General features: G+C 34.1%; 1 protein-coding gene across 1 annotated transcript; it reads right to left on the bottom strand.

Moving 5' to 3' along the window:
- Positions 1–335: 335 nt before the first annotated feature.
- LOC114167656 (L-type lectin-domain containing receptor kinase S.4-like) lies at positions 336–2,761 on the bottom strand. The gene has a single exon (XM_028052770.1). It carries the CDS (start codon positions 2,551–2,553, stop codon positions 520–522), a length of 2,034 nt encoding a protein of 677 aa, XP_027908571.1. The 5' UTR covers positions 2,554–2,761; the 3' UTR covers positions 336–519.
- Between the last annotated feature and the right edge of the window lie 10,358 nt (positions 2,762–13,119).

Below are 13,119 nucleotides of genomic sequence, written 5' to 3'. Positions count from 1 at the left end.
ATTATATGTTTTATAATTTACATATATCACTATCTGAATAGCATATTATATATATATATATATATATATATATATATATATTAATTCTCCATGTTTAAAGAATTTAATAAGATTAAATTAATCTTAAACTTGGAAATTTTCTTAAAATTTCTCCTCGTACTAATTTCCCATTTACCCTGTCAAATCAGACTAAGAATTTATATGGTAATAAACTAACCAATCTGTCCAGAATTAACTAACAAACTAATAACCTCTCATAAACTAACTTACAAACTGACTAATGGATCTCAAAAAGGTGATTATTTCATGAATTCTTGTGCAAAAGATAACACAGAAGCAGAAAAAGGATGGCATTGATGAAGGATTACAGCAAAATCTTTTCTGAGGGGATCTCATTCATCATAACAAAAACAGCAACTTTCACTCTACAATTGTGAGATATGAAGGGTTGATAAGATAAAATAAACAAATATCTCATAAAGTACACTTGTAAAATCTAAGTACAATGTAGATGATGGATCACATTGTTTCTCCTTTAGCAGTAGGAGTAAAGAGTGATGTATCAGTAAAAGAAGCAGCATAGGTGCTTCTGCTCATCTGATCAAAAGAAGAAGATTCAAGTAAATTTAAGAACTCATCAAAACCCTCTTCAGAACCTGTCTCTCCTGGCCTTCTCAACTCATCTGGCACACCAACACCTCCCTCCAAAAACCTCACGACCTGTCTCATGCTAGGCCTAATACTGGGAGAACCATTTGAACACAAAAGCCCCAATTTCAACACCATCACCACCTCTCTTTCATTGAAAACACCATTCATTCTAGGGTCCACCACATCAAGTATTCTCCCTTGCTTGTACTTGTTCCACACACAATCAACCAAAACCAAATCCTCTGGCATTGCCTTTGGCTCTAGTGGCCTCAACCCACATGCCACCTCAAGTAAAACTGCACCAAATGCAAAAACATCTGAACTAGGTGTGGCCTTCCCTGTCCTAGGCACCTCAGGTGCCAAATACCCTAATGTCCCCACCACCCTTGTGGTACTTGGGTTAGCACCATGTTCATACAACCTTGCCAATCCAAAATCTCCTAATCTTCCATTTAGTTCACCATCTAGCAGCACATTACTAGCCTTAACATCTCTGTGTATCACCACCTGCTCATACCCCTCATGCAGATACAAAAGAGCAGAAGCAACATCCTTAACCACCTTAAACCTCTGCTCCCAACTCAGGATTCTTTCTGGTTCATCAAACAGGTACTTGTCCAAGCTCCCATTAGGCATGAAATCATACACAAGGAGGAGGTCACCACGCCGGCGACACCACCCCAGAAGCTGTACCAGATTCCGGTGGCGGAGCCTCCCTATGCTGGCTATTTCTGACACAAATTCCCTCAGGCCTTGTTTGGAGTCGTGTGAGATTCTCTTGACAGCAACTTGGGTGTTGGAATTTGGCAATGTTCCTTTGTAGACACTCCCAAATCCACCTTTTCCAAGCAGCTCTTTGTCCTTGAAACCTTTTGTTGCTTTCTTCAGCTCTTGGTAGGAGTACCTGTGTGGCCCAATCTCAAGCTCCCAAGCTTCTATAACATCAGCATTCTTGTACCTTCTGTACATGTAGAAGCCGAGTAAGACAGCAAACAATGCAAGAACAGCGCCAGAAACTAAAACCCCAATTATCAGAGACGTGTGTTTCTTCTTTGGCCCTGGAAGGTGCGGGAGGGAAGAGAGATCAAGGGGTGGAGCTGGCCCATTGATTTTGAAGCTCCAACCCAAGATGTAATGGGAGCTAGCAAGCAACCCTGTTGATGCAGAGAACCCTACATACATGGAATCCCTAAGGATTGGTGAAAGATCCACAGGAAAAGACAAGAGTGGTCTTGTGGGTTTGGTAGAAGATGAAGAAATTGTGACATTAATAACATTTTGAGCAGAATCATAATCAACCCAAACCAGAATAGGTTGCCCACTTTTGAGAGTGAGATTCTGTTTGTCTGAATCATGATCCCCAGTGTAGAACCCAGCAGGAGCAGAAGCATTGGATACCAAGCTATTGATGTCAATTCCAACATGGTTATCATTGATGTCCGCAAACTCAAAATCCTGGGCTGTGTCAAACTCAACAGCAAAAAGGTGGTTGGAGAAGTTCCCTATGCTGCTTGAGTTAAGCAGACCAAGATACTGGCTTGGATGAGCCTTCAGATCCTTGGAAGCTGCAATTGTAAAAGCAAGGCCATGCCCTCCAAGCTTTGGAAACTCAGGAACAATAGCCAGAGCAAAAGAGGAAGAAAAGGAGAGAGCTTTACCATCACCGGTGTTCTTGAACTGAAGAGCAGTTGGAAAAAAAGCATGACCCATTACTTTACTTGAATCATTTGTGAGTTTCAGTATCCCATTATGCTCAATTTCTGCTACACCATCAAGGGTCATGTTGCTGCTATCCAAACCCTTGAATCCGGCATAGAAGATCTGGTTAGGCTGAGAAGAAACTGGGACCAGAAGGAACAGCAACAAAGACAAGAGTCCGAGGAACATGTTGAGGTTTGCCATGAAACAAGAATCAAGGACTGTGATTGATTACAACAGCTTGAGCCTTATGGGTTCAAAATAGTAATTGCTATGAATATAATAGAGTGGGAAAAAAAGGTGGCATAATTAAAAAATGCACATTTTGCTCATTTATGAAGGAGTTGGTGAAAGGGAAGAACTTGAGAATGTGTTTTCCACAGGGAATAGTGCGAATACACTCAACTTTGCTTGTACTTCTTATGAGATGTAAGAAAAACAAATTAATTTATACTGATTTATAGAAGCAAGTTAGTACAATTTTTATTTTCACAAAAAACTCGCTTTCCAAAAAAAGAATTTCCCCACCGAACCCGTTTGCATTTTGTTTTCTCAAATAGCACCGATTATTTTTCAAGGTGGGAATTGGACTCCCCACTCCACTTAGAGCAAAAACTATAGAAATTCAATTTGTGGGTAACTGGACTTTTGGAAGAGGATTTAGATTTTTTTTTATATTTTTTCATTATTCTTCTTTTTATAAAAAGAAATACTTTTTTTTTTCTGAAATTTAGTTTTCTAGAAATCGAATTTCGATGAAATTTTTACTACCAGTCCAACTAAATAGAGTTTAGAATTTGGGTTTTTCCAATCTTGAAGAATGGTGATCCTTCTTATTTGGGAAATTAAATTCTCTTAAAGTTTATTTGAGTAATATATTTTTTTTCTGGATCTCTATTATTTAGAGAAAAATTTCCAAGTTAGTAAAGTGTGGTATTTATTTATACTCTTTTTTTTAGAAACTCTATTGAAATTCAGTTTTCGGATGACCCAAATTGAGGAAAGATATTTTTTATATATATTTTCTTTTTCATTTTTTCCCTTGTAACAAAAAAAAAATCCAAATCTAAAATTTAATTCTCCAAAATTTGAATTTTGATAAGATTTTGGTCATCGATCAAGTTATAAATTCAACTCTTAAAAAATCGAATTTTCCTATTTAATAATGATGAGTCCTACTTAGAGAAAAAGTTAAATATATTTTTTATTTCTAAATTATTATAAAAAGTTAAGTTTAGTTTCTAAAATAAATTATAAAGTATTTAGTTCATATAAGTTATATTTTAGTTCATTATGAAATTTCATTTGTCATAATACTCCATATATCATTTATTGTTTTACATTAAATTTTTACAAAGTATAATATCTAAATTCATTATAATTTGATTTAACAATTTTTTAAATAATGAGAAAAAAAACATATTTAATGTTTAGAAAAATAAGTTTCTCGAGAAAAGTTCCAAGTTCGTATTTGTTTATACTATTTTTTTTAAAGGAACTCTTAAAGTTATTTTTTCTTGAAACTTATAAAATAAGCATAAGAAAATATAACAAATGAAATCCCAATTAATATTTTTTAAAATTAATTAAAAGCTTTGAGTCAAATAAAAGGTTATATTTTAAAAACTGTACATTACTGTAGCAAATGAATTGAAGACTATGTTGTATTGTAGGATTAGGAATGAACAGTAAAGTTAAAACTGTGGGTTTGCACAGAACAACCAAGTGGGGAATAACAAAAGTCCAAGATTTGAATAATGGTTCAAAATAGTTTAGAACAGACATGTCATATATAATATATCTTTGTGATCCTTAAGAAACTGAAAGAAACCTACCTGTGATGTCATTAGTTTTCTTTAATCTTTTTTAATCTTCAGTTTTCAAATTCATCATTTTCAGTTCTTTTGGGTTGATTTTAGTGGAAAATGATGATGGTTTCCACCTGAGAATGATATATATGCTCAATAATGATACATATATTCTTTAAAGAAAACATTCCTAATGTTCTATAGAAAAGTATCATAAATAAAAATAAATATTTTTTCCTAATATTTATAAAAATACTAAATAAATTAATAGCTTCAAAATATAAAGTTTTTACTATTTTATGTTTAATAAGTAAGAAGATCGGTTAAAACATTTGATAACAGATACAAGATCATAATAGAGTAAATTATGTAATAAGAGAAACAACTGAATTCAATTTTTGGACTAATCCAACTTTATTTTAAATAATAACAAAATTATTAGGGTTAAATATATTTTTGGTCCTAAGTTAATTTTGGAATTAGTTCCTCTTCGAAATTTTATACCAATTTAATCATTCATCTTTAAAAATGTATGGATTTAGTCATTCTTACCAAATTTTGTTAAGTTTATTTGACATTTTAAACGCATTTTATGATAATATTTGAGTTAACATTGAAGCGAAAATGTGTCAAACGGTGTAAACAATTCAAATATTATCATAAAATGCGCTTGAAACGTCTGATAAACTTAACAAAAGTTGGTAAATAATTCAAATACTATCTTGAATCACCCACTTTCGTGTACATATTTACCTAAATGAATAATCTGATATATAGACGAATTTTTCAATTGCGACATCTTAATACAAAATATAAAATATATGGTTTTTACGTAATATAAAGTATTTTAAAATATTACATAAATATACAAAAAAAACATACATACACATATTGATGAGAAAAAATGTGTGATGATAAAAAATATCAATGTCTTTTATCTTTGAAAATCACTTTAATAGAAAAATAAGATAGAAATCATCAACATAATAATATAATATGAAAACTTCAAAATCAGAGAAAAATCATGACCATTGTTGTTTAATGACAACAAGAGAATAACATTATGTGAATTTTTTTACAACATAGACAACTTTCTCATGTTCTTTGGTCTCAAGTATATTCACATTGCACAAAGCAAGAATTTTGTAAGACCCACTTTTTCTGCATTTAATGTTTAAGGGTCTGGCCTTATCTGTTGGGCTTAAGGCCAGCCCATAGGGTGCCCCAAAACCCTTTTCCAACCCTAATCCCTTTCATTCTGCCCTCATTTCGCAAGACAACCCATTTTCCTCACTCACTCTTCTCTCTTTCCAGAACTTTGCTAGGGTTTGGCCTTATTCTTCATCAAGCTAGTGAACTCCATTTCTATTCCACTATTTTCAGCTCAAAAAGTTGTTCCTGAAGCTGTGGTGCTCACTGTTTGGGGTTTACCGTTGTCTACAAGTCTCTGTTCAGGTAAGGGAAGCTAAGGTTTCGCTGTTTTTAAGTTACCTTTGCATGCTTGGTCTGTTTTACATTATGGATGTTTCATTCATGTTGTTTGTTGTGTGAAAATACATTGCCTGTGTTGTGGCTGTGATTCGAATCTGGCATTCGCATAAGGGAGAGTTGGTGGGTTCTGTTGAACTCGCCCAGGCGAGCTGTAACGTTCTAGTCGAAAATTATTTATTTAAAACAAAAATAAAGAATAATATATATAAATAACCTCATTTATTAATAACTTCTTTCCCAAAACGCAGGAAAATTTAATTCCAAATTCAACGCGCCAATAATAAATAAAACTGCAGTATTTAATTATTACAAAATTAAACCATCCATAAAAGTATTACAAAATAGACCATATTTCTTCGTAAAGAAAACTACTATAAAAAGAATTACTAAAACTCCCATAGTTGTTCCCCACTCCATCGCTAACCATCCACATGCTCACTTGCATTAACATCTGCTCCCATGTAACAAGTTAATGATCATCGTCAAACACACAGAGATAGGATGAGTTCATTTAAATAAACAACTAAAATATGAAAATCATCAAAACATCTAAAAAATTATAGCACGTATTAGCATTTTCCCTTTCCTTAGTTCCTCAACTTTCAACCCTTAATTTAGACGTCTATTATTTCTACACCCTTTGGGTGAGGTCAAAGATAGATTTTTGCCGCACGAGTGTCTACTCGCCCCTCCGCCTACAGGCCACCACCTGATAGTCCACACGTGGGAATAACTTTGCCACGACCTCTCACCGCGAGACCAAGTGGAGTCCCTCAAAATGAACATAAGTCCGTAGTTGATCCCAGACTACTAAAACTCTATCAAATGCACTGAAGAAGGCAATCATCCAAAACCTCACCAAACGAGCCACGATCTCGCATATTCCACTAGACTTCCTAAACCACCAGGCTACAACCTAGAGTGGCCACGTGTTACCCCAATACAAGATACACTTGTAACTAGGCCCCTAGCCAAAACATCACATCAAGAACATCACCTAAAGTTGTGTACAAATCCTCCTCGCACACTAACTCTACACCGAAACCGCTTGGCGCGCCTTTCACGCTGGTAGGAGGAATCTGGTTCCAGATCGCCTGGCAGGTATCTCACACTGCCAGGCGCCAAACGCCAAACAGCAGTAATGCTGCACCATCACCACCTGGCGGACCCCAACCCTGCCGCCAAGCGCCACGCATTATTCAGGGCTTTTGCTACACAATTCCGCCTGGCAGAACCAACCCTGCCGCCAGACGCCACGCGAGTACAGTTGCCACTGTAACTATTTTGGGACTCCATCGCCTGGCGGGCCGCCCCGCGCCGCCAGGCGCCATACGAGTAGCGCAATGCTACTGGTTTTTAGCATATTAAATAGGTCCTAAGGGACCTCAAATCACACATTACTTCAATATTAGCCAAACCACAGTATTCCATATATCAGATTATGACTAACAAGCAATACATGCACATAATCCATACAATAAATCAATTATCATCATGTTCCCAATTAACCATTCCCTAATCAGTTGGATCCACCACAAGTAGTGTCTTACTACTGCTCTCTAATACATACAATCCATATCAGGTTTCATAATTCAAATTGTACTCATTCTTAAGTTATGGCAGAAGAAATCATGATTTCACTCTTACTATTCCCTATTATCCATATTATAGGTTAACCTTTCTAGCCAACACATAATTACAGTCCAACTATACAGTTCATCGCCCTCTCTCTAAGCCCTTTTTTTATTATTTCATGCATTTGATTCACTCTAACTCTCCCTTACACACATAACACTTACTCCCTCACCTGTTCCAAAGGAATGGAACCCCTGCCAACTACCCCAATTCACGCAGAAACGCGATCAGTGAAAACCCCAAAGAACACAACTCACAAAATCACTCATGACGTCCTCTGTCCTGATGTGTCGCCTGGCGACAGCATTGATGCCGCCAAGCGGTGCATGACCAAATCAGATTCTGCCAGATTCCTTCTGCACCATTCATGGCCCCAATATCCCAAACTCTACCCCCACCATCGAGTAGTCTTAATTTAAAGCGTACACATCATATAGGGTTCATGATATATTCTTATTAACATTATACCCTAGGAACCAACGTATTCAATCAATTACATAATTCATACTCATTCATCATTAACTCCAACGGAACCCTAATTACCCAATTTCATGCAATATACATTCATTCAACATATAAATATTGCCCACAGTCAAATAGACCATAAATTTCATATTCATGAATATAAATCATCATGACAACATCACGGAGAACACAAGAAAACCCAGATCAACAAAAATTGGCTTCCCAGTTCGCATCGCCTGAAGGATCCTCCTCTGCCGCCAGACGTTTCATGAAGAAAACCCAAGAAAAATGAGTCTGAAGCTTGTGTCGCCTGGCGGGTCGCGCGTGACTGCCAGGCAGTTTCTGGAAAATTCCAGAAACTCAAATGAAACTATGATAAAAACAGAAAATGCATTCCCAAACCCTTGATACATCACGATTTCATACAATTAAAGATTAAAACAACCAATAGGAACTCCTCTAACCTGGATTTTTCTCGTGCTAATGCTCTTCCAAAGTCCCTTTGTGATTCCAATTTGATTCCAAGCCTTGACTCCACCCAATCACACTCACTCACTCTCTTTAGGTAATTTTATGCCTCTTGACATCCTTGCCAAACTAGGTTTTAACAAAAAGAAAGTTATTTTGTTCAAGCCACGATTTGAACCCACTACCACACAATTGAAATTCAAGTGCACAACCAACTCAACCAAATCACATTTCATGATAACATTTGTAATCTAGCCCTTTATCCTCTCTTATCACGCCCAAACAAATCCAAAAGAAAATACTAAATTAGATAACACACAATGGCATACTTAGGACTCGAACCCAAGTCCTTTCACACAACTAAGTACTCTTAACCACTTGAGCTAGTACTTTTTCACACCATGACAATTAGCATTTAATTCCATAAAGGCTTTCTCTATTCGCATTTATTAAATAATTATTTATTTAATTATTTAAATTCTTCGAGTCATACACGAGCTGGGTGGTCGCTCAAACGTAAGCTCTCGCTTAAGCGAGGAGCTCTCGCCTGAGCGAGAACAACTGCAACCCATCTCTCTCTCTCTCTGTTTCAAGGGCTCGCCTAAGCGAAGGAAACCTGCTTGAGCGAGATGGGCTAGCTTGAGCAAGACCACGATGTGCCCCTTGTGTGCAATCTCCCCCAGGCGAGAGTTGGTAGCTTGAATGAGGGGTTCCTCTCGCTTGAGCGAGAGCTCTTTAGCTTGAGCGAGAGCTCTTTAGCTTGAGCGAAATTGATAGAGTTGATTGTATTCGTGGGTGTTTCACATGATTGGATGATTAGTGCTTTAAATAGTTTCATTTATGATGCCATGTATGCTCTATATGATTTATTGGGATCTGAATTGATGAGTTTGGTATGAATATGCATATGAAACATGATTGGGTGGTTGGTTGAATATTGACATGAGATTGGTATGCATGACAAATCTATGGTTGGTTGGTGAGACATGGCTATGGTATGAGTTGGACGTAATTATATGAACCTCTTAGTGAGATCTCGTGGTGGTACCTTGTGGGATGGACGTAATTCCATGAACTTCTTGGTGAGAGCTCATGGTTGTGCCTCATGTAATGGATGTAATTCTATGAACCTCTTAGTAAGGTTTCGTGGTGGTGCCTCCGCGTATATAATTAGGTAAGGATTCAAATAAGGATTGTATCCTGAAACTCTAAAGAGTTAGTTAGTCTCACGTAGAGTGTACTGACTCAAGTGGTGAAAGTAGCAAGAGGATCTAGTCTTTGGCAAGATAAAGGCCTTAGATGTTTAAAGATTAACCTTGTGTGTGGTAGGGTGAAACCCATTAGCAATGGCTTTGTAGAGCAGTAGAGGCTACCAGAAGTGCAAGCATCCAGTGAATTGGACCGATTATATATATCCAGATAATTTAGTCTTAGAGTCTTGCTCGTTTGCTATTATATGCTGGGTTTATTTATGTGTTCTTGACTTTTAAATTGCATGCTTAATTGTATGATAAAACCTTTAGTCTAGCTTACCCTTCTCTCTGTGTTTGTGTTCTGTTTGGTTTTCTTTTTGCGATGATCACCAAACCCTTGGTGTGAGCAGATGTGGAGATTCTTGGAGATCAGATGGTGGGGGTGTTGTCGTCAAATCTAGGGGCATTAGTTATGGCACCGGAGAGCACTCCTGAGGCGCTGGTGCCTAGGTGGTATATTACTCTTAGGGCAATTCGTTGATCAATTGTTTCTTTTAACTCTTGTTCAAGGCATTTTGTTGTGCCCTTGGAGTATTCTTTTCAGTATATGGAATAACCATAAAGGTTAATTCTTATATACTTTATGTCTGTGCTTTTTTCTTTTATACTATAAACAAGTGACGTTCTATTTACTAGGATTATTCTATTAATTTGGGATGTTACAAATTTAACTAAAATATCACAACACTCTAATACAAGAGTATAAAAAAAGTCAAATGCAAACTTAAATGTTTGACTTAGGCAACTGAAACCATAAACTTAAAATCCAATATATAATCAATATATCCTACTCTATTGCTTATCCTAGGTGATGGAGACTTTCCATCACATATTATTTTCACCAACTCAATATATATATATATATATATATATATATATATATATATATATATATATATATATATAAATTATGTTAAGAAATTGTTTCAATAACTTACTTATCTGAATATGTTGTAAATTGCAATGTCGATATAGGTACAAAATGTTTGAAAGATAATCAAGATATATCATTTTTATTTTATTACTTTTGTATAATATTTATATATGTACATATTTTGTATATATTTATGTTGTATTATTTATTATTATAATATTTTCACCAGCTCTTTGATGAATTTATAATATAATTGATAGCTTAGTTTTTAGGACGTTACATCAATTAATTAAGAAATTATTATAAGTTTTTTTAATTATTTCATTATTAATTTAAAAACTGTAAGTTATTATTAAAATAAAATATAAATTTTATATTAATTATATTTACTATATTTGAAATAGTTATCGTATTCTTCTTATTACAACTTTACAAGTATGCAATGTAAGCTTTTCAAAAAGAAGTTCTCTGGCAGAAGAATTTTGTTCACTCAATAAACATCTTTAAATAATATTGTAAGTAAAAAGAAAGAAATTTGATCTTATTAAGGATGTGGTGAAGGAACAAGTTGTTCAAGTTGTAGCAAAGGTGTGTTTATTATTGCAATAAAACCTATAATATAATTAAAATTAGAATATAACTCTTTCTATTTAAAACCATATCTGTATAAAGTTTATAATTACTTAATCCACCTAATCTCATGTTATAGAACAGAGATAAACACAAATATGACAAAAAAAATAAAAAATAAAAATTAAACGATATGTTAAAAAAAAATGAGAGTAAAGTATTGACATGGGAATATATTAAAGCTGTAACTAGATTCCATTGATTATCCAATTGGATCCAGCATACAAGTGAATGTATCTTATGCATGTGGTTTCTATTTGAGGAGAGGAAGAGAGGAAAGGTTTCGATACAGACAAAAAAACAAACACTTGGGGAACATTTGTGTGGGGACTTGTTATCAAAATGGTCTATGAGGAGCCAGAATAGAAAATTAAAATGAACAAATCCAGAATATTTAATAACATGTTTTCAAACAAGAAATTGTATTTAGAGAATATATTTTCATGTTCTGGTTTTCTGCATTTTAATTGGCTCAATGACAAAGATGGATTTATACAAAACTGCAATTTTGCGGCACAAAGTTAGGTATAAAGTTATATTAAGGGAATCTTTTTAGTAGAGTACAAAAAATACAAAGAAATTAACTAATATTTTTTTTATACTTATAATGTAAAGATGTGTAAAAAGGGAAAATTTGGTATATTTTATTTGCTCCTTGTTTTCGGAGAATGAAAATGTACTATCATCTTAGAGTAACAAAATAATAAAAGTGAAACAAGTAATAAAAATCACCTAATGGATCATGTTTTTAGTGTGGTTTTATGGTTGCTTTGTATGTGATGGAAATGTATTCTTATGGTACCATTTTTCTTGTTTCAAGTGTGAAATAATTTTGCAATGAAAACGTTATCGCATCTTTAGTTTAGGTGGTTGCTCAAAAAATGGGAAATATCTTCTCACTATCTTGAACTTGTTTAATTTATTTGTTGATGGATTCATAATTGGAAATTTTGGTCATCACAAAATAATGTAGGAATTAGAAAAAATTTGGTTATGCTAATCTGTTTCATTTTGTTATAATTTGATCCCTTAAAAGTTCATTTAGTTGAATCCGACATTTGTTCTACTTTATATTTTATAAATTTTTCATATCAAATTTTCATTTTATTTATATGGATTTTGGAAATTAGAAAACTTAAATTTCCGGTCCAAATTATGTACAATTAAAAACAAATTAGAAATGAATTTAATTTATCTTTCTTCTTTGTAATTAGTTCCTAAATTTCAACGTCATAAATCCTAATTTATGATGAAAAATAAATTTTAATCATTTTTCTCTAATCTTTGTAATATATATTTTTTTAATGTGAATATTAACATTGATCCCTCCAAGGTAGTACCAAGTACACAATATTGAGTGGTGGAATTTTTTTCCACAACATCGAGTTACACTACTCCATAAATGCAAAATTACTACGCAAATAGACTTGGTTATCTAAAAAATGTAGCCTATATTGAAGCGATAACATTTTTGAAATTACTGGCAAAGAATAGACTACAATTCAATTAAAATTGTAGTCTATCTCATTATAGACTGCGGTTGGAGAAATTATGCTTTATATGTAGTTTATATTGCCCTAAATAGGGTAAATTTCTTCATTTTTAGTCTGTCTACGCCACTGTTGTTGAATGCAAACCTTTCCTCTTCTACCATAAAAGATGAGCTCCTTGTCTCTTCTTGTTGCGTTGGCTTGTTACCACTCCCATTGTCATTTTCTTCATTCTCATTTTCTTCGTTTTCCATTTGTTTTTCTTCTATCGCATGATCGTAAAACTTAAATCCTTGTTCATGTTTATCTATTTTTGCCACAATGACCATCCATATTGTTGCTACCCTTTTGCATCATTGTGTTGCTACCTACATTGGTGTTACTCACATTCTCGTTCAAGCACGCTCTTAGGTTTGCATTCCTCTATCCATCTATGTTAATGCGTATAAAAAAGAACTTTTGTCTATTTTGTGTACTAATTGAAGTTCTTGTTTTTTTGCAGTATTTCAATTATGCTTAACCATTCGATTATGAATCAATTAACTACATTAGGAATACTTTTGTAACCTAATTTGTAGAATTGTAAAACACAATATGTTAGATAACTTTGTAAATTTCTTTTTGTTATTTAGATATACATTCTTGACAATTGTAAT

The sequence above is a fragment of the Vigna unguiculata genome, chromosome 10, assembly GCF_004118075.2.
Source record: "Vigna unguiculata cultivar IT97K-499-35 chromosome 10, ASM411807v1, whole genome shotgun sequence".
Taxonomy (NCBI): domain Eukaryota; kingdom Viridiplantae; phylum Streptophyta; class Magnoliopsida; order Fabales; family Fabaceae; genus Vigna; species Vigna unguiculata.
This window is presented reverse-complemented; position numbering and strand designations above follow the sequence as displayed.

Coding starts and splice junctions, on each gene's coding strand:
- LOC114167656 (XM_028052770.1), bottom strand. CDS start 2,553: ATGGCAAACCTCAACATGTTCCTCGGACTCTTGTCTTTGTTGCTGTTC.